Source organism: Camarhynchus parvulus, chromosome 15 (genome assembly GCF_901933205.1).
Source record: "Camarhynchus parvulus chromosome 15, STF_HiC, whole genome shotgun sequence".
Lineage (NCBI taxonomy): Eukaryota > Metazoa > Chordata > Aves > Passeriformes > Thraupidae > Camarhynchus > Camarhynchus parvulus.
This window is the reverse complement of record NC_044585.1, coordinates 1665957-1690295: the sequence shown is the minus strand read 5'-3', so window position 1 is coordinate 1690295 and position 24339 is coordinate 1665957. Positions and strand designations below refer to the sequence as shown.

The window sequence follows — 24339 nt, the reverse complement described above, 5'->3', positions numbered from 1 at the left end:
GGGCACACCCCAACTCCCTGAGGCCAAGCAGGACAAGCCAAGCCAGGATGTCCCACCCCTCTCCTGCCTATCCCAGGACCCCACTGTGCTCCCCTCCAAGGCCAGGGAGCAGAGAAGCCCCCCAGGATGCAGGGATTGTGCTGAGTGGGATGGCAGCCAGCCGGCAAGGACAGGCTGGGGCTGCAGTGCGGGCTCTGGAAAAGGGCTATTTTTAGCCACCTCAGTTTTTAGCCATCTCAGCTCCCCAGTCCCTGTGGTGGGGAGGGAAGTCAGGAGGCAGGGAGCATCCCTGGAAAGGCTGTCAGAGCCCAGGGCTGGGACACAAGGCTTGCTGCAGCCCTCACAGGTCCCTCATCCCAGCCCCTCAAGGCACCCACACAATTTTTTTCTTTAGCTCAGTTTAATCCCTTTGACTACAAAACCATCAAACAAACCCCAAAATATTGTAAAAGGAGCAGAAACGTCAGGATGGGAACACTCTTGCCACAGAGTGAACGAGTCCCATCCCAGAATGAGGCCCAGGGCTGCTCAGCGATGGCTGAAGAAGCCCTGGGGGTAGTTGAACTTGAAGGGTTTCAGGCGCAGGGGACCCCTGGAAGAGGAGAAGAGGGAGAGGCTGTGACCACAGGGATCAGGAACATCCCATGGCACCCACAGAAAAGGCCCAGCTCTGGGGCTACTATGAGGGCTGATCCCTCTAGGACAGTCTCCCAGGAACAGCAGTGCCACCAGAGTCCCTGGCAGCACCCTCAGCCCCCAGGCAGCTCCCACCTGACCAGGCGCAGACACATCTTCTCCTGGGGGAATTCCTTGGGCCCCTCCACGCTGGGATCGTGGGGCTCTGTCTCCAGGTACACGTCCAGCACCATGCACAGGCGCTGCAGCTGGTTGGTGAGCAGCTGGTAGCCGGGTTTGGGCCCCCACAGCTCCTTGTAGTAGACATTGACCTCGCTCTCCATGGCCTGGAAAACAGGGATGAGGTTGGCACAGGCTTGGATCTCTACTCTGCATTCCCAGGAGTGTCCAGCCACCAGCTCAGCCCAACATTCCCTTGTTATGGACACAGAACTGCTGGGGACACCCCCAAAATGCAGCCCCCACCCCACAGTACCCGAATGTTGTCGTCGTTGCTGCTGTTCCTCTCTCCCTTCCAGTTCAGGCACAGGCTGAAGACAGGAGGCAGCGTGGAATAACCAGGGTTCAGCACCACAGCTGCCTGGAGCTTGGCTGAGCAGGAAAAAGGTGTCACTCACAGGGCCTCCAGCCACGTGGGTTACCCATGAGGCTGCCCTGGGATGAGGATTGGGAATTCCCAAAGGAAGGAAAGGTGCCTACCTGTTCCCCTCTCTATCAGGGCCATGTAGTAGAGGTGAGTGTCTTCAGCCAAGCCAGCCTCTATCACATCCTTAGTGTAGGGCAGCTCCTGAGAGGAGAAGGAGGAGTGATGGCTGCAGTGCCACCTGGGAGCTGGAAGGGAGGGATTCAGCCTCGTGCTCAGCACTTACAGCATAATCCTCATAGGGAATGGCAGTCCACTTCACCAGGCGGGAGACGATTTTGGTTGGGAAGAGCTGCTGGCACTCGCTGGACACCGGCACAACGCCGTGCTCTGAAAGCAAGGACAGGGCTGGGGACACTGCTCTGCCACTGTCCTGCAGTGGGGACACTCCCAAAGCAGGACCTGGGCACGATGTTATCCTTCAGCAGCTCCATCAGGTGCCCAGCAGAGCCCAGGCTGTGATCCCATGGGAACCCTGAGCTGTGATCCCACTGGACCCCTGGGCTGTGATCCCACTGGACCCCTGGGCTGTGATCCCACAGGACCCCTGGGCTGTGATCCCACTGGACCCCTGGGCTGTGATCCCACAGGACCCCTGGGCTGTGATCCCACAGGACCCCTGGGCTGTGATCCCACAGGACCCCTGGGCTGCCTGACAGGCACACAACATGCATGGTGTGCAGTTCACCTCCCACCACGTCCCAGATCACCTCCCAGCACTGGGATGGCCATTCCCAAAGAGGTGCTGGGCACTGGGAAGGGCAGAGCCTTCCTCTGCCGCCCAAAATAGAGCAGTTCCTTCATTCTTACAACTCCCAAGGGCTGAGGGAACAACTGAGAATGCTGAGGGTGGCACTGTCACCCATCAAATGTGACATCAGCCAGCTGATGGCTCCTCTCCTGTGATTGCTGTTGTTCCACTCTCCCTGCCAGTTCAGGCACTGGCTGAAGATGGGCAGCAGCTTGGAATAACTGGCATTCAGGACCATGGCCACCTGGAGCTTGGCTGAGCAGGGACAAGATGCTTCCCTGCATGAGGATCCAGCCACTGCACCCCTGCCCTCAGGGAAGGGCACAGAGCCTGGCAGGACCCTGCCACTGCATCCCTGTCCCCATGGAATGGGCAGGACCCTGCCACTGCATCCCTGTCCCCAGGGAAGGGTGGGGAGCCTGGCAGGCCCTGCCACTGTACCCATGTCCCCAAGAAATGGGCAGGGAGCCTGGCAGGACCTTGCTATTACATCCCTGTCCCCACGGAAGGACAGGGAGCCTGGCAGGACCTTGCTACTACATCCCTGTCCCCAGGGAAGGGCTGGGAGTCCAGCACTCACCAAGGGATGCAAATTGCTTGTGCAGGGCCAGGCGGGACTGCAGGCGGCTCCGGAGCAGCTTCACTGTCAGCTCCATGTGGCTGGCACTCAGGGAATTGTCAGCAGCCACCGTGTGCTGTGGGCAGGAGGGATGTCAGGCCAGGAGCCACATCCCCACAGGGACAGGCACCCATCATTCAGGCACTAAAAGGGCTTGGACTATCACATGTGTGACAGGAGATACATCAGCGTGGCCCCACACACAGATCCAGCCCAGCTCAGCCTGTCCCAGCCATGGTTTGGGGGCAGCTGGTGCCAGCAGGGGGACAGGACAGGACCCCAAAGCTCAGCCCAATGTTGTGGGGGAGAGGGGAGGGGTTTGTGCCATGCCTGAGGCTGATCCTTGGGGAAATGCAGGCCACCCAGCTTCTGCACCCACACGTAGGGGTGTCCCAGCTCTGTCACGTAGTCACTCAGGGTCAGGATGCTGTGGGGACAATGAGGAAGGGTCACATCAAGCAGGGAGGATTTGCTGTGCTGGAGCAAGGAACTAACGGCAATGGCCTGGGTGACACTCACCCCACTTTATCGAACTGGAACTGGTTGGCTGGGTTGGGTGTTTTTCTCCCGTGGTCCCCTGGATAGAGGCAGTTGAGGAGGGAGTCTGGGGAGAGCAGGTCCCTGGCAGAAAGAGGAGAGAGGTCAATCAGCAGCAGTCTGGGCTCTTCATCTCTTCATGACCAGGCTCCAAGCCCAGAGAAGGGGATTATGAGCTTCATGAGTTCAAGAGCAGAATGACTTTCCCCTGATTCCACTCCAAAGTGAGAGCTGTCTCCCTGCCTGGAGCAGGATGGAAATCACAGGGCACCAGCTCCTGCTCTTCCAGGAAGCTGCTCCCTCTAGTGCCATGAAATTCCTCACGTCTGACTCTACTCACAGGACTGACCAGGCACAACGGGCTGCAGGATCGGGGGTCTGGCTCAAGGCACAGCCTCCCTGGTTTGGGGTAACACAGCCAAGGGCAGCAGGAGGGAGGGAACACCCTGCACAGGACCTCCAGCAGAGGGTTTGGGGTGTCTGCAGCAAGAAGAGAACCCCAAGAGGATGAGGAGGCTGCATATGGGACAGGCTGGGAGGCAGCACTTGCTCCCAGGCAAGCCCAGATCAGCTTCTCCCACCTCTCTCCCTCCTCAGGCACCTCCTGTGCCAGGGAGAGCCACCAGAGAGCTGGCAGCTCCCTGGGCAGGCTCCCAAAGCTGCCACTTCAGCTTTTCCTCACACCAATCAGGCCCCTGCAGGCTCTGGGGAGCACAGGCAGAGGCAGCTGCATCTATGGAGCTCAGGACAAGGTGACCTCAGGAACAGTCAGGTGAGGGAGCTGCCAGGCTCTGCCTGTGGGAGGGAGGCTCAATGTGTCAGCAGGAGAGACTTTCCCTCAGCTCCTGACAGCTCTGGCACTGCTGAGAGCTTCCCAGAGTCTGGCTTGTCATGGCAGAGGAGAGGGGGAGGAAGGTGCTTGGGCTGTGCAGGGCTCCCAGACCCACAGGGGCAGAGGGGTCCCTGCTTGATGAGCTCTGGGCTGTGTAAGGTTCCTGGATCCCACAGAGTCACTGCCCAATGATCTCCAGGCTCTGCAGGGCTCCCAAATCCCATGGAATCACTGCCTGGTGATCTCCAGGCTCTGCAGGGCCCCCAAATCCCATGGAGTCACTGTCTGGTGATCTCCAGGCTCTGCAAGGCTCCCAAATCCCATGGAGTCACTGTCTGGTGATCTCCAGGCTCTGCAGGGCCCCCAAATCCCATGGAGTCACTGCCCGGTGATCTCCAGGCTCTGCAGGGCCCCCAAATCCCATGGAGTCACTGCCCAATGATCTCCAGGCTCTGCAGGGCTCCCAAACCCCATGGAATCACTGCCCAATGATCTCCAGGCTCTGCAGGGCTCCCAAACCCCATGGAATCACTGCCCAATGATCTCCAGGCTCTGCAGGGCTCCCAAACCCCATGGAATCACTGCCCAATGATCTCCAGGCTCTGCAGGGCTCTAAAATCCCACGAAGTCACTGCCTGGTGATCTCCAGGCTTGCTGCCCACAGGGCTCTACTTACCCAGCACTGATGGCCGTGGTCATCTCCATGGCAGTGGTCACCTTGGCTTTCACTGTCATGACATTGAGGTTCATCAGGTAGTGGAAGGTCAGGTGAAGCACGTTCTCATCTGCCCACACAGAAGGGGTGACATTGGTGCCTGCTCTAGCTCAGAGAAACCCCTCCACACTTCCAGCTCCCCACAAGGTCCCCAGGTGCTGCTGGAGACAGTCCCTGAGCTGCTGTCCCACCCCAGAGCCCCTCACCTTTGCACTTCAGGTCCAGAGTGACAGACAAGGGGTGTCTCTTCAGCATCTCCTTGCGTTTGTCGTCCAGCTGCACACCCAGGGTGGGCCTGCGCCGCTTCTGGGGGGGCAAAACAGCTGTCAGAGCCTTCTCCTGCTCCTCACCAACCCATGGACCTCCCCAGCACACAGCTCTTTCCCTCCAGTCCAGCTCCACAATGCCCCAGCACCACGGCCACACTGTCCTGGGGAGGGAGAGGAGCAGGAGACCCTCACTCAGCTCCAGTTCCTGTCATTCCTTCAGCTCCAGGGAATGTCTCCACTCCTGGGAGACAAAGCCAAGGACCTGCTGGCCCAAAAGCTTTCCCACTGCAAGAGGCAGAACTTGGAATCACTGAATCCTTTAGGTTGCAAAAGCCCTCTGAGAGCACCAAGTCCAAGCACCCCTGCAGTACTGCCAAGGCCACCACTGCCCCATGTCCTCCTGTGCTACAACCACATGGCTGTTCAATCCCTCCAGGGATAGGGACTCCCCCACTGCCCTGGGCAGCTGTGCCAGGTTGGACAGCCCTTTCTGTGAAGAAATTTTCCCAGTATCCTCCTCTGGCACGCTCTTGTTCCCCCTCCTCCTGTCCCTGTTCCCTGGGAGCACAGCCCCGACCCCCGGCTGTCCCCTCCTGGCAGGAGCTGTGCAGAGCCACAAGGGCCCCCTGAGCCTCCTTTGCTCCAGGCTGAGCCCCTTCCCAGCTCCCTCAGCCTCTCCTGGGGCTCCAGCCCCTTCCCAGCTCCATTCCCTTCTCTGGACATGAGACCCTTCCCTTTACCCTTCCCCACAGAACATCCCCATACACATGGCTCTGCTGCTGGTGGTGGGAGTGGAGGCCCAGAGCCCCTTCAGGCTTTGCTGCTGGGAGCAACCAGCACCTCCAGTCTCCCCTCAGCATCCAGCAGGAATTATCTGTAGGAGAAACACTTCCTCCAAGGAGTGCTGAACAAGCCCTGGCGCAGAGAACGCTTTTGGCACGGGATGGACACAGATCCCTCCCTGTTGGACACAGCTCCCTGCCCTCAGGCTATTTATACAAAGTGGAGCAGCTCCAGCCGGAGAGCTGCAGGGATGGGACACGAGAGGAGCAGCTCTGTACCCTGCCTGCTCCTGCATTTGGGACACCAGCTGGAAATGGCAGCTCCCTCCTCCCAGGAAAGGTCAGCATCTGCCATCACTGCAGTTCCACACACACTCAGAGCATGCAGGGGCAGCTCCCAGCCCCAGCCAGCCCCAGCTCTCCCCAGAGCAGGACAGCACTGTCCCTTACCGTGGTTTGCTCCTCCTCTGCGTCAGAATCGCTCTCATCATCTGTGCAGAGAGAGAGGGGTGTCAGCAGGGACCACCCAGGGCTCAGCTCTCCCACCACCAGCAGGACCACCAGGGCTTTTTCCAAGCCCTGACACCCCTCTCCCAACAGAAGCAGGGTCCCAGGAGCTGCAGGCACAGAGGAACAAGTTCCCAGGGCAACACCATAACTCACCCTGTGAGTCCTCAGGTGGTTTATAAAGGGCCTTGGCTTCCTCCACACTCCCTTCAATGGCCACCACCAGCTTCTTATCTGCACAGGAGACAGGAAAACTGAGTTAGCAATCCCATTCCTGCTGCAAAGGCAGTGAGCAGAGCAGCCCTGCCCCTAAAGCTCCTGGTTCCTGCTGAAGGAAGCTCCAGCAAAAGGCCAGTGGGAGGAGAGGTTGTCTGGAAGGTTCTGGGCGGCCACCACTGGGCTGGATCTCCTGGGCAGGATGGGGTGAGAGGATGGAAAACAATGGGTTTTGAGGAACTCTCCCTGGAAACCATAAGGGCCAAATCTTTATTAAGAGCCAAGGGAGGTTGGGATCTGGCTGGGACAAGCAGGAACCTGGTGTGGCCAAGCACCACCATGTCCTTCCATGCTCCTCTGGCACTGAGAGAAACAGGTCACACCACAGCCTTCACCACACAGGAGGTGTGCACAGGCCAGTAGGATTCCTGACCTCTTCCAGGAAATCCCTCCCAGCTCAGGGAGGCTCCAGAAATCCCCTCAAAATACAAAGGGATGAAGCTTTCCAGGTGAGCTGTGGGAATGGCCTCTACAAGGCCTAGGGTCCCCAGGTGGCACAAGGCAGGGGGTGACAGCTCTGGGGAAGCTGTGACAGAACTGAGCCAGCTCACAGCCTGCAAGGACATCCCTGCTGACCTTGGGAAGGGGGGAAGGGGTGGGAAGGGAGCTTCCCAAGCACTTCTTCCAGCGAGGCAGCTGAGCAAACAAGGTTTCAAATGCTGCTGCCTCACCGCGCCGTGGGGCCACCCCGCTGCTCTGCGCTCAGCAGAATCTGACAGCAGAGCAGACAGTGGGGAAACACCCCCAAAAAGTGGTGATTACTGCAGGCAGGAGTGAAATCTGGCCCGTGGGGGGCACTGGCCCCTCGGTGCTCACCACAGGCCTGTCCATAGGCACTGGCTTGGACGAAGAGGACGTAGAGAGGCGGCGGGAGGTGCCGGGCGGTCTCGTACTGCTTGTGAGCCTGGTCGAAGGGCATGAACAGGTACTCCTGCACAGGCAGGGAGGCCTGGGAATGACAGGGAGAGCCTTCATCACTGGGAAGGGAACAGCTCATCCTTCTCACCCTGAGAGAGCAGGAGATGAAGCTGGCACAGCAGTGGTGGTGCAGGGTTAAACATGGAGAGCCCCAGGACAGGGCTGGCAGCCGCCTCTGCTGGGAAAGTTTTGGATCTGGAAATAACCCAGTTCCTCCTCCTGTTCTTCCCTCCCAAGGGAGCCACAGGGGGCTGGAACTGCGTGGGGCTCTCCAGGGAAAGGCCCATTTAGCAGCTCCTGCAGCTGCAGTTCTGCAGGAATTGCTGCATAAATAAAAAAGGAGACTCTGGAGAGGTCTCAGATCTGCCCCTTGCCCACCCCGAGTGGGAATGAAACATCTCCAAACCCAAACCAGCCCAGGAGCTGCCCCTCGGAGTGTGACCTCCTGCAGGGCTCAGGTACCTGCATGATGCTGTTGAGTCGAGGCTGGAGGCTGCTCAGATATTCCTTCTTCACCTCAATCTCCTTCAGGATCTTCTCCTTGCTGGTCAGGCACTCCTTGTATTTCTCTGCCAGCCTAGGGGTGAGAATTCTGTCACTGCCACGCACCACAGCTCTAAACCTTCTGGGGTCCACCTGGATGATGAGCCCCAGCATTCTCCTGCCCTAAGGAACCAGGAGAGCTCAGACATGGGGCAAACACAGAGCTCCTAACACCAAGGGCAAGTAGAAGCAGGAAGGAACTGATTGGAGATGGAAAGCAAACAAAGCAAAGGGGAAGCTCAGCCTTGTGCTGTGCTCCACAAAGGGGCAGCGACTGGCTCTTCCCTCAGGAGATCTGCTCCCACACCAAGCTCTGCTGCCAGCAGCCATGACCCCTCTGAGCTCCCTAAGAGGCTTTGTCCCTTCATATCCCCAGAGCCACTTCATGTTACATAGCCAAGGTTCATGGAAAATGCAAGCCCACCACGATGCTCTGAGCCCTGGATACACTTGTATTTAGGGAGAACACACCAAATCCCCTCACTGCTGCTGCCTGCAAGCCCTTTCCCAGCAGGAGCAGGGAACTGGGCATGGAAGTGACCTGCCCAGGACAAGGGTTCTCCAAGGGGGAACAGACCTGGCCTTGCAGAACTTGGATTCTGTTTCCAAGCAAAACTGTATTTGTGGGGGTCAATGCACATCCCAAGAGGCTCCTGCACAAGTTCCAGTGTTCACACACCTTCCCAAAACAGAGCTATGAAATCCCTGCACTCCACTCCAGAGGCACCTCACACAAGGTGGAGAAGAATCCAAAGCCAATCCAATGGGGTTGCACAGCTAAAAACACCAACACAAATTATGGATGGATGTCAACAACCCAACAACATCAGAAAATGCCCAGAGCACCACTGGCATCTGCTTGTGAGCAGCTGAACAGGCCACGTTCCACCTCAGCAGTGGTGGGAGATGGAGAGGGGCATTCCTTAGACACCACAGAGTGAGGACTGGGAATTCCAAGGCCTCTCAGCAATTTAATGAGCAGCTGAGGGTCTCCATGAGGTTTGCAGTGATCAGAGATCTGCAGGTGAACACTCCTCTGCTTGTGCCACAGGCAGAGCCAGCTGGAGGATCCTGCCTGTGCCTTCCACCAGATAAAAGCAGCCAGGTTTTAGGGAAAGGCTTTGGGAAAAGGGAAGCATGAAGGGTTGGAGGCACCCAGCACCTCTTGCTGCCTGCTCTGCTGAGCTGCCCTCAGGCTGCACCCACCAGCACATTCCAACTGATCCTTCCAGAAGGTGTTCCTGGACACTGCCTGACTGTTATCCGAACACAGGAATGCTGTGTCATGTTTGCTTTTCCCAGGGGGCAAGAGTCAGGGAGCAGCTGAGCCCTGGGACAGCGGTGACGCCAGCAGCAGGACACGGGGCTGTCCCAGCCCGGCGTGGTTGGCAGCCCCACACCATGGCATGGAATGGCAGCAGCTCCAGCCAGGATGGGCTCCCTTTGCTCCTTGGATCACCAGGCAGTGCCAGAGAACTCCCTGACCTATGGAACAAGGATCCCAGCAAGCCCAGCTTGGCACAGAGGCAATCTCCCAGCCACACAAGAGGGTGTGAAAAACTTCATCCCTACATCTGCTCTCCCAGCAGCTCTGGGGGTCTGCCCAGATCCCTGGAGCTGGGACATGGAGTGGGGACACCTGAACTGCAGGTGTGTGCCCAGATCCCTGGAGCAGGAGCACAGAATGGGAACACCCCTGACCCACCTCTTGCGCTGCTCCAGCTCCCAGTCCAGGCGGGCCAGGGTCTGCTGGTGGGGCTCATTTAGGGTGATGGCAGGGCGGCTGATCTCAGGGGGGGCCTCTTTGTAGAACTCCTCCAGGCTCACCAGCTCAATCTCCTCGTGTTTGGATCTGCCAGGACACATGGATCAGACCAGGGAAAAGCGGGAAGTGCTCAAGGTGTCCCACAGGAGTGTCCCACTGGCTCTGCCTGCCCTGCTGCTGAGCCACCACCATCAGTGAGCTGAACTTGTTTTGACATCCACTGTCTGTGCCTAAAGGGGCTCCAGGAGAGCTACAGAGGGACTGGGGACAAGGGATGGAGGGACAGGACACAGGGAATGGCTTCCACTGCCAGAGGGCAGGGCTGGATGGGATATTGGGAATTAGGAATTGCTCCCTGGCAGGGTGGGCAGGCCCTGGCACAGGGTGCCCAGAGCAGCTGGGGCTGCCCCTGGATCCCTGGCAGTGCCCAAGGCCAGGCTGGACATTGGGGCTGGGAGCACCTGGGACAGTGGGAGGTGTTCCTGCCATGGCAGGGGTGGCACTGGATGGGCTTTAATGTCCCTTCCAACACAAACTATTCCATGATTACAACCACCTGGAGCACCCACTCTGCTCCCACAGTAAACGTGGGAAGAGTTCCCCCACCCATCCCAGACACACCAATGCTCCCTCTGCTCCCTGGCCATGCTCACTTGAATTCCAGGCACTTGGTGATCTCTTTCTGCAGGTGCATCACCTCATAGAGTAGGTTCTGGAGCTGCAGGTGATAGGCATCAACCTTCTGCTTTGCCTGAAACACAGACACAGCCAGAGCAGGGATGGAGCAGGAAAAGCAGTCACCAAGAGAGAGTCACCAAGACCCCGTCACTACAGCAGCTTGGGACAGCAGGTTTTAGGGTATGCAACAGTTTTTTGGGGGAAGAATGACATTTTTAAGGACTGGAGGAGCAAAGGATTGTGACAGGAGACTGATCCTGCTCCTTCCTGCCCATTTCAAAGCTAAGTCACAGGACAGGGCTCATTTGCTGGGGCACACAAAATTCCCTCTCTGAGAACTCTGGGTATGGAGCTTCCAGGCCAACCATCCCCCCATTGATACACTTGCCCAACACCAGACCCTTGAAACAGAGTTTCTGACCTCCTGCTACACTTGAGACAAAAGCAGATACTGTTCCTCCATTATTCATCTTATTACAGCTGCCCTGCACCAGCAGGAGTTTATCAGGATCAGAGCCTGTCTCAGGTTGAAAGATTTAGCTGGGGCTGTGTGTTCTGTCCCCATCTGTCAGAGCTGGGGCAGTTCTCTGCTGTCCATGGGGCAGTTTTTTCTTTATCTCTCCCACAGCCAACCCTCCCTCCAGGAGATCTCTGCTGTCCATGGCCACTGAGTGTCCCTGCAGGGCTGATCCAATTCCAGCATCCCATGGGGAGATGCTGCGCCCAGGGGAGGAGCCAAGCATTCCTACCTGGATCCAATCTGAGCCTGGAGCAGCACAGCAGCCTTTGCCCACTGCATTGCCAGAGGAGCAGCTTTCTGCTGCCCTGCATTGCCAGAGGGAGCCCAGGCCCATCTGCAGCAGCCCTGGAGCTGCAGAGGAAAACTCCCCCCTTGTGCAGGATCCCTGCTCCAGCAGCAGCACAGCTGGCACTGCAGGAGGGCTGAGCCCCCATGGGATGGGGCTGTGCCACCCCCTGACACACAGGGGGCAGGGCATGGTCTCACTCTGGCAGTGGTTTGTTTTGTTTGTACTATTGCATTTGTATTTTTAATTTTCCTAGTAAAGAACTGTTATTCCTGCTCCCATATCTTTGCCTGAGAGCCTCTTAAATTCAAAATTATAATAATTTGTAGGGAGAGGGTTTGAATTTTCCATTTCAAAGCAGGCTCCTGCCTTCCTTAGCAGACACCTGGCTCTTCAAACCAAGACAGAGCCTCCCAACAAACCCTCAACTCAAACCCCACAACCTGGCCGAGGTGTAACTCCTCACACCACGCACACAGAGCAGGCAGCACCTGCCCCATCTCTGGCCCCCCTAAACCCCAAGCTGCATTCCTCCCTCCCAGCTCCTCCTGGCACCTCGTGGGTCTGGTCCCTGCCTTTCTTCAGCCGGATGTGGGCCAGGCGGTTCAGCTTCTTCAGGGTCATGAAGTGCACGCAGCTCTGCACGCGCCGCTCGTCGATCTCCGAGGCCTGAGGGCAGGAGACAGGGGGTGGAAGCAGGAGGGATGGCTGGCACCACCTCTGCAGGGAGTTCCTGCCACAAACAGGGCTCCACGCTTTGCTACGGAGCCACACTTATGTCCCTGGGGCTTCTGAGGGAGCCTCCTGCTGTCAGACCACAGGGCTGTGCTGGGAATAACTGAGAGGGGTGCAGGCTCCTCAAAGAATCACTGCAGCCATCTTCCTCAGCAGCAGGAACAGGGGTGGCTCAGCCTGGAGCACCTGACGTGTCCCAGGAGCCTGACGTGTCCCAGGAGCCTGGGAAAGGGAGGCTGTTCCATTTCCAGAGCTAAATCCCTGCCCCAGGAGCCCAATACAAAGGAAATGGTTCCATTTCCAGAGCTCAGTTCCTGCCCCACCAGCCCAAGACAAGGAAGGCTGCTCCATTTCCAGAGCTAAATCCCTGTCCCAGCAGCCTGGGAAAGGGAGGTTACTCCATTTCCAGAGCTAAATCCCTGCCCCAGCAGCCCAGGACAAGGAAGGCTGTTGCATTTCCAGAGCTAAATCCCTGCCCCAGCAGCCCTGGCCAGGGAAGGTTGCTCCATTTCCAGAGCTCAATTCCTGCCTCAGCAGCCTGGGAAAGGGAGGTTATTCGATTTTCAGAGCTAAATCCCTGCCCCAGGAGCCCAAGACAAGGCAAACTGTTCTATTTCGAGGGTCTCATTTCCTGCCCCAGCAGCCTGGACAAGGGAGGTTATTCCACTTCCAGAGCTCAATTCCTACCCCTGGAGCCCAAGACAAGGGAAATGTTCATTTCAGGCTCATTTCCTCCAGCAGCCCAAGAGGTTATTCCCTGCCCAATTCCGCAGCCCAGGACAAGGAAGGCTGCTCCATTTCCAGAGCTAAATCCCTGCCCCAGCAGCCTTGGACAAGGAAGACTGCTCCATTTTCCAGAGCCCAATTCCTGCCCCACAGCCTGGCAAAGGGAGGCTGCTCCATTTCCAGAGCCCAATTCCTGCCCCACAGCCTGGCAAAGGGAGGCTGCTCCATTTCCAGAGCCCAATTCCTGCCCCACAGCCTGGCAAAGGGAGGCTGCTCCATTTCCAGAGCCCAATTCCTGCCCCACAGCCTGGCAATTGGAGGCTGCTCCACTTCCCTGTGATGTCCAAGGCATCACAGCTCCTGCTGCCTTTCCCCTGGGATTAATGGGAAACATCAAATGACAGACATGTTACACCCCACGTGGAGGCCTCTCCTCACATTTTCCTTGATGCCCCGGCTCTTCAGCTCCTGGATCTCTGCCATGAGCCTCTGGAGCTCCTGGCAGGTCTCCCTGTAGAGCTCGTAGTCCTTGATGGGGTCCCGCAGATCCACCTCGCTCTCCTCGCTGTAGTACCTGGCATCCTGCCAAGGCAAGAACACCTCCTGTGGCTCATCCCTCCCTCTGGAAAGGGCTCTGGGGGACGAGCTGCCACTTCTGCCTCTGCCCGTGAATCCCATGGCTTTACACAGGGAGAGGACTCAGTTCCAACAATCCCAAACCCAGCAGTCACTAAAACACCTGGCAAAGTCAGGCTGTCTTTAATTGTTATCAATTTGAATTGGCACTGTTGGGGTGTCCTGTGCAGGGCCAGGAGTTGGACTGGAGGATCCTTGTGGATCCCTTCCAACTCAGGATATTCCATGATCTCCATGACCACAGAGGACAATCCAGAAAGGTGATTCCTCCTCCTCCTCCACCCCGCTCCCCACTCTGGCTGATCCTACACTATCCTGCTGCTCACGGGAGGGTTTGAAGGCACCATGCAAATCCCTGAGGGATCTTCCAGCTTTGTGCTCACTCTCCAGAGGAGTGTTTGTGTCTCCTGAAAGAGATGGAAGCAGGTTTAGGAATTCACAGTGGGAGTTTAGGAGGCATTGGAAGCTGGGGGAACTGGATCTCACAATTCATGGACTTCCAGAATGGTTTGGGTGGGAAGGGAGGACTTTAAAGCCCATCCAGTCCCATAGGCAGGGACACCTTCCACCAGCCCAGTTTTCTCCAAGGCCCATCCAACCTGGCCTGGGATGCTGCCAGGATGGGGCAGGCACAGCTTCTCTGGGATTGTTTTCCAGGAGGGAAAGCCAGGCCAGCACAGAGGGGTGTGGGCAGGGCCCTGGGCACGTCTGTACCTGCTCCGTGTCGCCCTTGCCCCGCTTGCCCTCGGCTGGGACCCCGTCCGTGCGGATCACCTTGGGCTTCCTCTTCTTGCTGGACTCGGAGGACATGGTGCTGCCGGCAGGGCTGGGGAGGGAGCACGGGCTGAGTCTGTGGGGGACAAACCTGCCCGCTTCGGGGCTAAACTGGGCTCCTCCCGCCAGCCCCGCCTGGGCTCTGCAGTGTGCCCTGGGCCTCCCCCCATCGTGCACCTCCCAGCCCTTCCCAGCCCCCTCCAGCGCGGCGGGCCCGGGCTCTGCTCCACCACAGTGAGCCCGGGCTCTGCTCCACCACAGCGAGCCCGGGCTCTGCTCCACCACAGCGAGCCCGGGCTCTGCTCCACCACAGCCCCCCGGCCCCCCAGTGCCACTGAGCTCCCTTGGGACCCCGGCCCCGAGCGCTCAGCCCCTCCCCGAGCCCCCGGACTGCGGCTTCTGCCTCAGCAGAGCCCCCAGAGCCTTCACAGACCCGGCGTCAGACTCCTCCAGAACACCCCAGACCCCCGCACATCCATCCCGGCGCATCCTCTCCTGCGAGCCCCCCCAGATCCAGGACACTCCACCTCTCCAGAGCCCCGCACACGGAGCCCAGAGCCCGTCACTCCTTCAGAGCCACCCCAGGCCCTCACGCCGGGGTCTCTCCGCTCCTCCTGAGCCCCCACAGCCCTGCACATGGGCCCGAGGCCTCAGAGCTCCCCCAGCACGGAGTCTTCACCCCTCCAGAGCAGGACCCTCCGCTTGCACCGAGCCCCTGGCACAGCGGGGCACGGACCGCCCGGCCCTGCGGAGCCCAAGGGCCGGGGCCGCTCCCCCATCCCCGGCCGGGGGTCCCGGCTCAGCCCGGCACTCACCGCGGCCTCCCCTCCGCGCCTCCGGAAGTGACGTCACGGAGCGCAGAGCGCGGCGCGGAGCGGCGGCCGCTGCTCCGGGCGCCCCCTGGCGGACACGGCACCCTGGAGGACCCGCAGGGCGCGCGGGGGCGTGGCTTCGGGAATGGGCGTGGCTTAACAAAGGGGCGTGGCCACACGTCAGACCTTCACACTAGGGGCACTGGTGGGACTGGGGGGTTCCTGGTGCAGAAGGGCACCCATAGGAATGGGGGGAGCTTGGAGAGGGGTCCCAAGGAACTTAGGGGTGTCCATGGGCTGGGGATGGGGTGCCCAGTGGCTCTGGGGGTACCCATTGGTCAGGGGGGTATGGAATGGGGTCCCTGATGGCACTGGGGGTACCCATGGGCTTGGGATGGGATCCTCAGTGGGGTGGGGGGCACACAGGGGCTTGGCAGGGGCAGAGAATGGAGTCATTGGTGGTGGTGAGAGGATCCATGGGCTTAGGGGAGGCTGGGGATGGGGTCCCCAATGGCACTGGGGGGATCCTTGTGCTCAGAATGGCACGAGAAGAGGTCCCCAGTGGCACTGGGAGCATCCATAGGCTTGGAGGGTCATGGGATGGTGTCCACTTTAGCACTGGGGGGTTTGAGGGGCCTGGCACGGGGTCCTCAACAGCCCTGGGGGGTCCCATGGGGTGGGCTGGGCCTTGCCTTGGGGTGCCCAGTGGTGCTTGGGGGGGATCCAGGAGCTTGGGGGGGCATTGGATGGGATCCCTGGTGGTGCTGGGTGTATCCATGAGCTTGAGGGGAGCATGGGATGGGGTCCCTGAGGGCACTGGGGGGTATCCATGGGCTTGGCAAGCGGTCCCTGCTGGGACCAGCCTTGGGGGGGGGTCACACCAAGCACCCCCAGTCCCGCCCTCCCCGCCCCGAGAGAGGCTTTAGCATATTAAATATTTAATTGGCAGCAAAGGCACCCGCTGGGCTCATCAGGAGCAATTAAGCCCCTCCCGCCTCCACAGCCCCCCCAGCAGCACCATCCTGGGGACCCCCAGAGCATGGGGGGCTCCCACCTCCCCCTCCCTGCTCTCAACCCCCCCAACGGGCTGGGGGACAGAGCTGGGGGGGAGCAGAACCCCCCAGCGCTTGCCCAGCAGGGCCAGAGAGCCCCTGGGGGTGCAGGGAGCCCCCCCTGGCACGGCCCCCCGTCACTGCAGGGGGGAGATCTTCAGGGGAATCATTATCCGGGATTCCATGGTCCGGATCAGCGGCACTGGGGGAGCAAAGGACACAGAGGTGAGGCCAGGGGGGTCCCCAGCACGGCCAGGGGGGGTCCCCAAAGCGGGCGGGGGTCCCACTCACCGGTGTAATAAACGTTCTCATCCCAGCCCCTCTTCCTCCAGGCCGCATTCCTGGTCTCCTCCCGGGACTGCAGATCCCTGTAGGCTGTGGGGGGAGCACGGGGGGCACCCTGAGCCCCCCAGCACAGCCCCCAGGCCGGGGGTGCCCCAGGGTGACTCCCCCTTACCCCAGAGGTGGTGCACCACGTAGAGCTCCCCGATCTGGGAGAAGAAGCCCCCGACTGCCTCCTGGTTCTCCTGGCGGTACTTGATGGCCCGAGCCCTGCAGGGAGCAGGGGCACACGTGGGGGGGCTGCCCCAGGGCCCTCCCCTTCTCCAGAGGGAGCTTTATCCCTTCCACACAGGGAAAGCATCACCTTACCAGTTGTTGCCCCACTCGATCATGGTGCCTGGCTGGAAACAGGGGAGGAAAACCAGTCAGAACCCCCCTGCCCACCCAGCCTGGGATGGGGTCCCCAGGGGCACTGGGGGTACCCATTGGTTGGGGGGGGCTTGGGATGGGGTCCCTGATGGCACTGGGGGTGCCCATGGGCTTGGGATGGGGTCCTCAATGGGGTGGGGGGCGCACAGGGACTTGGCAGGGGCACAGGATGGAGTCATTGGTGGTAGTGGGAGGATCCACGGGCTTGGGATGGGGTCCCCAATGGCACTGGGGGGATCCTTGGGCTCAGAATGGCACGAGAAGAGGTCCCCAGTGGCACCGGGAGCATCCATAGGCTTGGAGGGTCATGGGATGGTGTCCACTTTAGCACTGGGGGGTTTCAGGGCCTTGGCATGGGGTCCTCAATGGCCCTGGGGGGTCCAATGGGGTGGGTTGGGCCTTGTTTTGGGGTGCCCAGTGGTGCTTGGGGATCCAGGAGCTTGGGAGGGGACATTGGATGGGGTCCCTGGTGGTGCTGGGTGTATCCATGAGCTTGAGGGGAGCATGGGATGGGGTCTCTTTGGGGGGCTGCCCCCCAAAGCTGGGGTACACCAGCCTGAAGACCCCCACCCCGAGGCACAGGCTGATCCTCACCTTCAGCTTGTAGGTCCTGAGCTCGTAGATGTTGGGTCCCTGGCGGGGCTGGGGCTCGTTCCAGAAGCTGAACTCCAGGAGCAGCTGGTTCCTGCGGGACAGCAGCATCCGGCTCCTCTCCTTGCGGAACTCCAGGTACTCCTGGGGACAGCCCCGGCCGGGTTTGGGGTGACAGCGGTGACAGGGACAGGGGCTGGGGGGCACGGGGGGGGTCCGCACCCCGGCGGTACCTTGTTCTGCCTGAGCTTGTTCATGCAGTCCATGAGCGCCGGGTACCCGCCCGAGAAGCGCCACAGGTGCACTGCAAAGAGGGGCTGCGGTGGGCAAGGGGGTTCTGGTCCCTCGGAGTGCCACCGAGTGCCCCTGAGTGCCACTGAGCCCCTCTGAGTGCCACTGAGTGTCACTGAGTGCCACCGAGTGCCCCTGAGTGCCACTGAGCCCCTCTGAGTGCCACTGAGGGAACCCCAGCCAGCCCCAACATGGTGAACAATGAGGGGGGCACTCTCCTGTGTCCTGGGGGTACAGAAGGACAGAAGGACAGAAGGACAGCCAGGCTGATCCCTGGGGTACAGAAGGACAGAAGGACAGAAGGACAGCCAGGCTGATCCCTGGGGTACAGAAGGACAGAAGGACAGCCAGGCTGATCCCCAGGGGTACAGAAGGACAGAAGGACAGCCAGGCTGATCCCTGGAGTGCAGAAGGACAGAAGGACAGAAGGACAGCCAGGCTGATCCCTGGAGTGCAGAAGGACAGAAGGACAGAAGGACAGCCAGGCTGATCGCCTGCAGCAGAGGAGACGCTGGAACAAGGGCAGAAGATAAAAGGGCCGACTCTGAGCAGGGGTTAATCCAAGGTTTATTCAGGAGTCCCCAAGGAGCCCCTACAGCTCAGGGGGCTCCTGCCCAGAGCCCCGGGAGAGGTGCCAAGGTTACATTTAAAGGGAGGTGGGAACCTAAACTAGGGAACATTCACTGACCAGTGAGTGACCCTGAGGGATGGGTGCTGGGATGGACATTTAGGACAGAGCATGGGGTAACACTGGGGGGCTGACCCCTGGCCTCTGGCCCATCACTCGACGTCCTGGACAGAAAGTTCTGGATGGAGGGGATGGGATGGTGAGAGACAGACAGAGAGCCAGGGTGGGGGTTTGGGGGTGATCTCAGCAAAGGAGAGGGATTACACAGGTACAGGGAGGGGGTACAATCTGGGATAAACCATTTGGGAAAAATACAAAACCCAACCTGTTACAAAGTATTACAAAGTATAAAACCACACTGCAACAGAAGGGGAGCAGCGCCCCAAAACCCCACCAGGAGCTCTGCCTGTGGCAGCAGGGGCTGCCTGGCCTCACCTGCCTGGTCCTGCTCGCCATACCACGTGTTCCAGTTGCCCACCAGGTCACAGGGGTAGTCGGGGTCCGAATGGAGCTTGGGCAGCACCTCCTCTCTGTGGGGGCACAGAGGGGTGGGGGGCAGCACCCCAAACCCCCCCAGTGCCCCTCTGTGCCCTCCCAAACAGGACCTGGCACAGCCTGGGCTGTGCATCCATTGCACAGGGAGGGAAACTGAGGCACAGAACGGGGACACAGATCCACCCAGGAGCTCCAGGAGCTCTCCCACCCCTGGCAGTCCAGAACAGCACCCCAAAACCCCGCTGGGAGGCTGGGAAGGCCCCTCAGTGTGCTCACGTCAGCTTGTTGTAGGCTTCCAGGCACTCCGGCTTCACGTTGTGAACTGCAGGGACAGGAGAGAGGGGCTGGGAACAGGGGCAGGGACCCGGGAATGGGGGTCCCGGGGGGGGGTGAGGCACACCCCAGCTGTGCCTGCCTTCCTCCGGGCAGCAGCACTCACACTGGATCTTGTAGAGGTTGCTGGTCTCCTTCTTGGAGAGGAGGTTGGAATGTGCGTCCTTGCGGGGATCCACCTTGTGCACGAACAGGGAGCGGAACCAGCTGCCCTCCACATCCCTGGAGTAACCCCTGCAGCGGGGACAGCGGGACAGCGGGGGACACCGGCAATCACCGGGATTGGCCGGGAATCACCGGCAAAGCAGGATCCCGAGGCCTCGCTGCCGGTCCTGCGGGCAGCTGCCTCTGTCGTTCGGGCCCCAGAGAGCCCCGGAGCTCCACGGGCTCCTGCTCAGTTCGCACCGGGAGCGCCGCCCCAGTCTGGGCTGGGTCTGCCCCCAGTTCCAGTCTGTCCCCTGCATCCAGAGGGGTTTGGCCATGCTGCCCAGCAGAGCAAGGACGCTGCTGTGGGGGTGTGGGACAAAGGGGGCACCCCCATGGGAGCCCCACTGCAGTGACAGTGACCCCTCCACGGGCAAGGGGACATGGGGACACCCGCCATGGGATCCGCTGTACCCAGGGGCTGCTCCAGGGCTGGCGACCCTTCCACGGGCAAGGGGACAAGGGGACGTGGGGCGACGGGAGCAGCCCCCAGCCTGTCCCCCAGCGGTGGAGAAGGTCGGGCAGTGGCGGGGGGGGAACGGGGCCCCTCGGCCCCGGGTCCGAGCTGCGGCCAGACCTTTGTCCCCAGCGAGGCAACGACCGTGGGGCCACTGCGGGGGCCGCCCGCCGGCTCGGGGAGGGCTCAGGGGTCCGGGGAGGGCTCGGGGGGGTGCGGGGTCCCCTCCCGGGGCGATGCGGGGCCAGGGGTGGGGCTCAGGGGTCTCAGAAGGGGGGATACGGGTGTCCCGGCCCGGGGGGATGCGGGGAGCTGAGGGGAATGGGAGGGCTCAGGGGAGAGGGATGCGGGTGATGCGAAGAGCGGGGAAGATCTGGGCCGCAAGGGCTCAGAGGTGGGGTCTCCACCCGGGGGGATGCGGGGAGCAGCAGGGATGCGGGGGCCGGGGGAGCTGCAGGGTGCGGGGGGAGGATGCGGGGCGTCCCCGCCGGGGGAGATGCGGGGAGCGGGATGGAAGGATGAGGGACCCGGGGGTGCTGCGGGGGCTCTCAGGGCGGGGGGTTCCAGGGGTCCCCGCCCGGGGGGGTCCCCACTCACCGCGTGCCCCGCGGGGCCGCGCCCGCGCCCCCGCCCCGCAGCCGCCGCAGCGCCGCGCTCCCGCCGCGCGCTCCCGCCGCCATCTTCCGCACCGCGGCGGGGCCGCGCGCCGCGCGTGCACACCGCGCCCCGCCCCCTCGGCCCGGCCACGCCCCCTCAGAAGCTGGCCTGCAGCAGCGTGATCCTGATTGGCCGCCCGGCCACACCTTCGCGCGCCCGGCCACGCCCCCCCGGCCCCTCCCGCCGCCGTCGCGACGCCTCATTGGATGCCGGAGCGGGGGCGGTGCCCGTGGGGCCGGCGGCGCTCGGCAACCAATCAGAAGAGGCGGTTGGAGAGGCCGGTGGCTGATTGGTCCCGATGTCTCGCTCCGGCGGGGGCTCAGGTGCTGCCCCAGGGGGGCGGGGCTTCCTCGGGCTCCGCTCTGGGGAGGCGGGGCCAGAATGGGCGGGGCCGCTCGGCCAAGGGGTGCGGCGGGGGCGTGCTCGGGTCTCACCTGCGGGCGCGTTCTCGGGGTGTCCCCGCGGCCCCCCCGGCGTGTCCCCGGTCTTGGAGGGACATCCCCGCGCCAGGGGCTCCTCCTGGGCTTGGGGCACCTGCGGGAGGGCACAGGGAGCGCTGCTCCGGCCGGCCCCGGGGCCGCTCCTGCCCCAGAGCCCCCTCTGCCCCCCCAGCCCCGCCCTGCCCAATTGCCCCTTCTCTCTGCCCCCCCAGCCCCCCTCCAGGCCGATAGCCCCCCCTCTGCCCCACAGCGCCCCCATTTTGCCCCATAACCCCCTCCCATCTCTCAGTCTCCCCGCTCCGCCCCACAACCCCCCGTCCCCACACGGATCTGCACCACAATCACCCCAGTACTTGCCCCGCTCTTTTTTCCCCCCATTTCAGTTCTCCCCCAGCCCAGACCTCACCTCGCTGTGGGGCAGTGGAGGCGCTGGGGGGCAGCCCGGAGGGGACACGGGTGGGTCCCCGAGCCCCTCCCCCGGGCAGTGCGTGGGCAATGGGGGCGAGGGAGGATCCGCGCCCCGCGGTTCCTGGAGCGCCCGCTGGGAGAGCGAGCGGGCCGAGCTGGGAAGGGGGGAGAAAACAGCAGCTAAAGGGTTAACTGCCCCCCAAAACCCCGCCAAACGCTCTGTGACACCCACAAACCCTCCCGAGATTCCTCAAACCCTCTCTGGCCTTCCCTAAACTCTCCAACCTCTTCCTGCCGCCTGGGACCCCCCAAACCCCTCCAAACCCAGCCCTTCCCTGCGCGCCCATGGACCCGGTGGAGATCGCCCGGTGCCGCCCGTGCCCCAATCCCCCGGGTGGGGTCAATGCCCCCCGTGCCCCCCGTGCCCCAATCCCCCGGATGGGGTCAATGCCCCCCGTGCCCCCCGTGCCCCAATCCCCCGGGTGGGGCCAATACCCCCCGTGCCCCCCGTGCCCCAATCCCCCGGGTGGGGTCAATGTCCCCCGTGCCCCCCGTGTCCCAATCCCCCGGGTGGGGCCAATACTCCCCAGTGCCCCTCGGTGTCCCCCGTGCCCCCCGTGCCCCCCGTGCCCCACTGACCCGGGCAGGGCCGATGCCCCCCGGCGCAGGGCGCAGACCCAGGCGCGCAGCTCCTCGGCGCTCTCGGTGCCCAGGCAGTACGTTCGCATCCCGGCGTGTTCAGCCTGGCCATGGGGGAATCCTTGCTAGAGCGGGCTCAGGTGTCGGGGTCCCGTTCCCCCCCCTCGATTTGGGGAGCCGGGGCTGACCGTGAACAGGAACTGGGGGGCGCGGGGGCCGCGGGGGGCGGCGGGCAGGACGCGGATCTCGTAGCCCGGCAGGGGGAGGCCGCCCCGCACCTGCTGCTCGCTGCTGTCTGGGGGCACAGGAAGGGCACCATGGGGGGCACCAGAGACCCCATGTGCACCCCGAGACCTCCAGCACCATCAGGGGTATGCCGGGGACCTCCTCTGAGTCCCATCAGATGCCCCCAAACGTCCCGAGGTCTCCCAGACCTTAGAACCCCACCAAGGACCTGTTCAAGCCCCCAGGGAGCCCCGATCCTGGGGAATCCCTGATCCATCCAGAGACCCCCAATCCCCAGGAATTCCCAATGCTCCAGAGACCCCAAATCCCCGGGGGATCCCTGACTTCCCCAGAGACCCCCAAATGCCCCAGAGATCCTTGATCCCACTGGGATCCCTGATTGCCCCAGGAACCTCCAACACCCCAGAGACCCCGAATCCCCCGGGATTCCTGCTCCTCCAAGGGCTGCCCAGCACCCCAGGACCCCCGAGCCCCCCCAGTGACCCAGGGACGCCCCGGGATCGCTGCCCCCCAGGCCCCCCGGGTGTCCCAGCCCCCGGTGCCCCCTCACCCCGGTAGTAGTAGAGGCACAGATCCACCAGCACAAACCAGCGGCGCTTCCAGAGCCGCAGCCCCGAGCTGTCCTGGGAAGGGATGGAGGGCGGGGAACGGGAGCTGAGCCCCCGCAGCCCATCCCCGCCGGGACCCTCTGCTGCCCCAGACCCCTCAATCCCTTCCAATCCTCCCCCATTCTCCTCACTCCCCCAGGCCCACAAACCCCATAACCCCCGGCACCCTCTTCCCTCCCACACCCCACAACTGCCCCACACTGCCCGGTCTGACTGTGTGTGCCTGATCTCCCCAAACCCCATAACCCTCCCTCACCACCCACTGACCCCCCAAGCCCCACATCCACCCCCATAACCCCCTGACACTCCAGACCCTCCCAACCCCCTACACCCTCCCCAGCGCCCCAGGTCCCCCCAAAACCCACAAACCCCCCCAGAATCCCGCACCTCCAACCCCACACAGCCCCTGCGCCCCCTCCCCAGGCCCCCCTCCTCACCTGCTTGTGCAGCCAGCCCTGCATGGCGGGGGGGGTGCGGGGGTCCCTCCGCAGCGCCTGCTCCCCCTTTCCAAAGGCGTGGACCCTCGGCACGGGCCGGCAGGGCTGGGCAGGGCAGGGGGGTCACCCATGGCGGGGGGACAAGGAAGGGCCCCCCAGAAGCCCTACAGCCCCCCCAGCCCTCCTATTTATCTTTCTAGCCCACAATGCCCCCCCAGCTGCCCAGAGCTCCCCCCTTGTGCCCCACAAGTCCCTACGGATTCTTGGGCTCCCCCGTGCACCCCAATGCTCCACATGCCCCCCTCGGGTGCCAAGGGTTCCCCAAAATCTCCCCCCCCAACCCCTACAACCCCCTCACCCCCCGTGGTTCCCCAGTTCCCCCTCATGCCCCCATTCCCTTCGCCCACCTGGGTGCGGGGACCAGCGGGGCCGGGGTCCCGGCGGGCGGGGTCGGCGCTTTCTGCCATGGGGGGTCCTGCGGAGGCAGCGGGGGGCCGGGGGGGTCCCCATCAATGTCCCCATTGTCCCCGCGGGGACAGAGGCCCCGTTCTTCCCGCTGCGGGGGCGGGGGCTGCTCCCGGACGCTTGGGTCCCGCCGGGGGTGTCGGGGGGGATTCTCGGCTCCCGCTGCTCCCTTCCCCCTCCTGCTCCTGCCGGATTTAGGTCCGGCCCGTCCCCCTGTGCTGCTCCCGGTTTCGGTCCCAGTAACCCTGAACTGGTCCCAGTTCCCATCCCAGTAACCCTGAAGTAGTCCCAGTTCCATCCCAGTAACCCTGAACTGGTCCCAGTTCCATCCCAGTAACCCTGAACTGGTCCCAGTCCCTCCCGTGCCGGACTCAGTTTCCATCCCTGTAACTCTGAGCGGGTCCCAGTTTCTGTTCCATTCCCCGTGCTCGTCCCCGTTCCCAGCCCGTTATCCCACAGTGATCGGGGTGGCGATCCCGTCCCCTTGCGCTGGTGACGGGTTCCAGCCACCGTCCCATCACCGCAGTGCCGGTGCCAGCTCCGTTACCGCGGCTGGTTGCGCTCCCAGCCCCGGCCGGTGTCCCGCTGTCGGTGCCAGTCCCGTCCCGCTGCGCCGCGCTGCTCCCGCTCCCGGTCCCGGTCCCAATCCCAGTCCCAGCCGCAGTCCCGGTCCCAATCCCAGCCCCAGTCCCGGTCCTGCCCCGTGTCCCCGCCCGC

At 62.3% G+C, this 24339-nt stretch overlaps 3 protein-coding genes across 9 annotated transcripts; all 3 read right to left on the bottom strand.

The window, feature by feature from the left end:
- Window positions 1-386: 386 nt before the first annotated feature.
- THOC5 (THO complex 5) lies at window positions 387-15043 on the bottom strand. Of its 7 annotated transcripts, none has more exons than XM_030959200.1 (21): window positions 14964-15043; window positions 14089-14200; window positions 13701-13781; window positions 13177-13320; window positions 11833-11946; window positions 10447-10544; window positions 9734-9880; window positions 7948-8062; window positions 7384-7516; window positions 6448-6525; window positions 6235-6275; window positions 4940-5039; window positions 4695-4803; window positions 3169-3270; window positions 2980-3076; window positions 2611-2725; window positions 1506-1609; window positions 1336-1423; window positions 1112-1227; window positions 772-962; window positions 387-592 (listed from the first exon to the last, which is right to left on the bottom strand). In XM_030959200.1, the coding sequence occupies exons 2-21, from the start codon at window positions 14182-14184 to the stop codon at window positions 529-531; spliced, it is 2133 nt and encodes a 710-aa protein (XP_030815060.1). In that variant the 5' UTR covers window positions 14185-14200; window positions 14964-15043; the 3' UTR covers window positions 387-528. The 7 variants fall into 7 exon arrangements, with proteins under 7 accessions (XP_030815060.1, XP_030815063.1, XP_030815061.1 ...); XM_030959203.1 differs by having other exon boundaries at window positions 14149-14200; window positions 14964-14974; XM_030959201.1 differs by lacking the exon at window positions 14964-15043 and adding an exon at window positions 14676-14953.
- Window positions 15044-15891: 848 nt separating this feature from the next.
- NIPSNAP1 (nipsnap homolog 1) lies at window positions 15892-19374 on the bottom strand. Its single transcript, XM_030958870.1, is given in 10 exon segments — window positions 15892-16214; window positions 16304-16387; window positions 16470-16564; window positions 16664-16695; window positions 17318-17458; window positions 17548-17618; window positions 18669-18763; window positions 19005-19050; window positions 19168-19212; window positions 19215-19374. Coding segments are annotated over 10 exon segments (741 nt in total). The 5' UTR covers window positions 19282-19374; the 3' UTR covers window positions 15892-16149.
- Window positions 19375-20475: 1101 nt separating this feature from the next.
- Window positions 20476-23624, bottom strand: LOC115909613 (pleckstrin homology domain-containing family A member 4-like). Its single transcript, XM_030959091.1, has 8 exons — window positions 23565-23624; window positions 23158-23262; window positions 22663-22735; window positions 22055-22161; window positions 21867-21970; window positions 21226-21382; window positions 20814-20913; window positions 20476-20741 (listed from the first exon to the last, which is right to left on the bottom strand). Exons 1-8 carry the CDS (start codon window positions 23622-23624, stop codon window positions 20476-20478), a joined length of 972 nt encoding a protein of 323 aa, XP_030814951.1.
- Between the last annotated feature and the right edge of the window lie 715 nt (window positions 23625-24339).

What these genes read in the sequence shown, in the direction of transcription:
- LOC115909613 (XM_030959091.1), bottom strand. Translation starts at nt 23,624, where the DNA reads ATGGCAGAAAGCGCCGACCCCGCCCGCCGGGACCCCGGCCCCGCTGGT. An exon ending in CCCCCCAGTTCCTGTTCACG is followed by an intron (nt 21,971 to 22,054) that starts GTCAGCCCCGGC and finishes CCCCATGGCCAG; the next exon opens with GCTGAACACGCCGGGATGCG. An exon ending in GGGGCATCGGCCCTGCCCGG is followed by an intron (nt 21,383 to 21,866) that starts GTCAGTGGGGCA and finishes CCCCCTTCCCAG; the next exon opens with CTCGGCCCGCTCGCTCTCCC.
- THOC5 (XM_030959200.1), bottom strand. Translation starts at nt 14,184, where the DNA reads ATGTCCTCCGAGTCCAGCAAGAAGAGGAAGCCCAAGGTGATCCGCACG. An exon ending in GAGCTGGAGCAGCGCAAGAG is followed by an intron (nt 8,063 to 9,733) that starts GTGGGTCAGGGG and finishes TCTCACCCCTAG; the next exon opens with GCTGGCAGAGAAATACAAGG. An exon ending in TCCCCAAGGATCAGCCTCAG is followed by an intron (nt 2,726 to 2,979) that starts GCATGGCACAAA and finishes TCCTGCCCACAG; the next exon opens with CACACGGTGGCTGCTGACAA.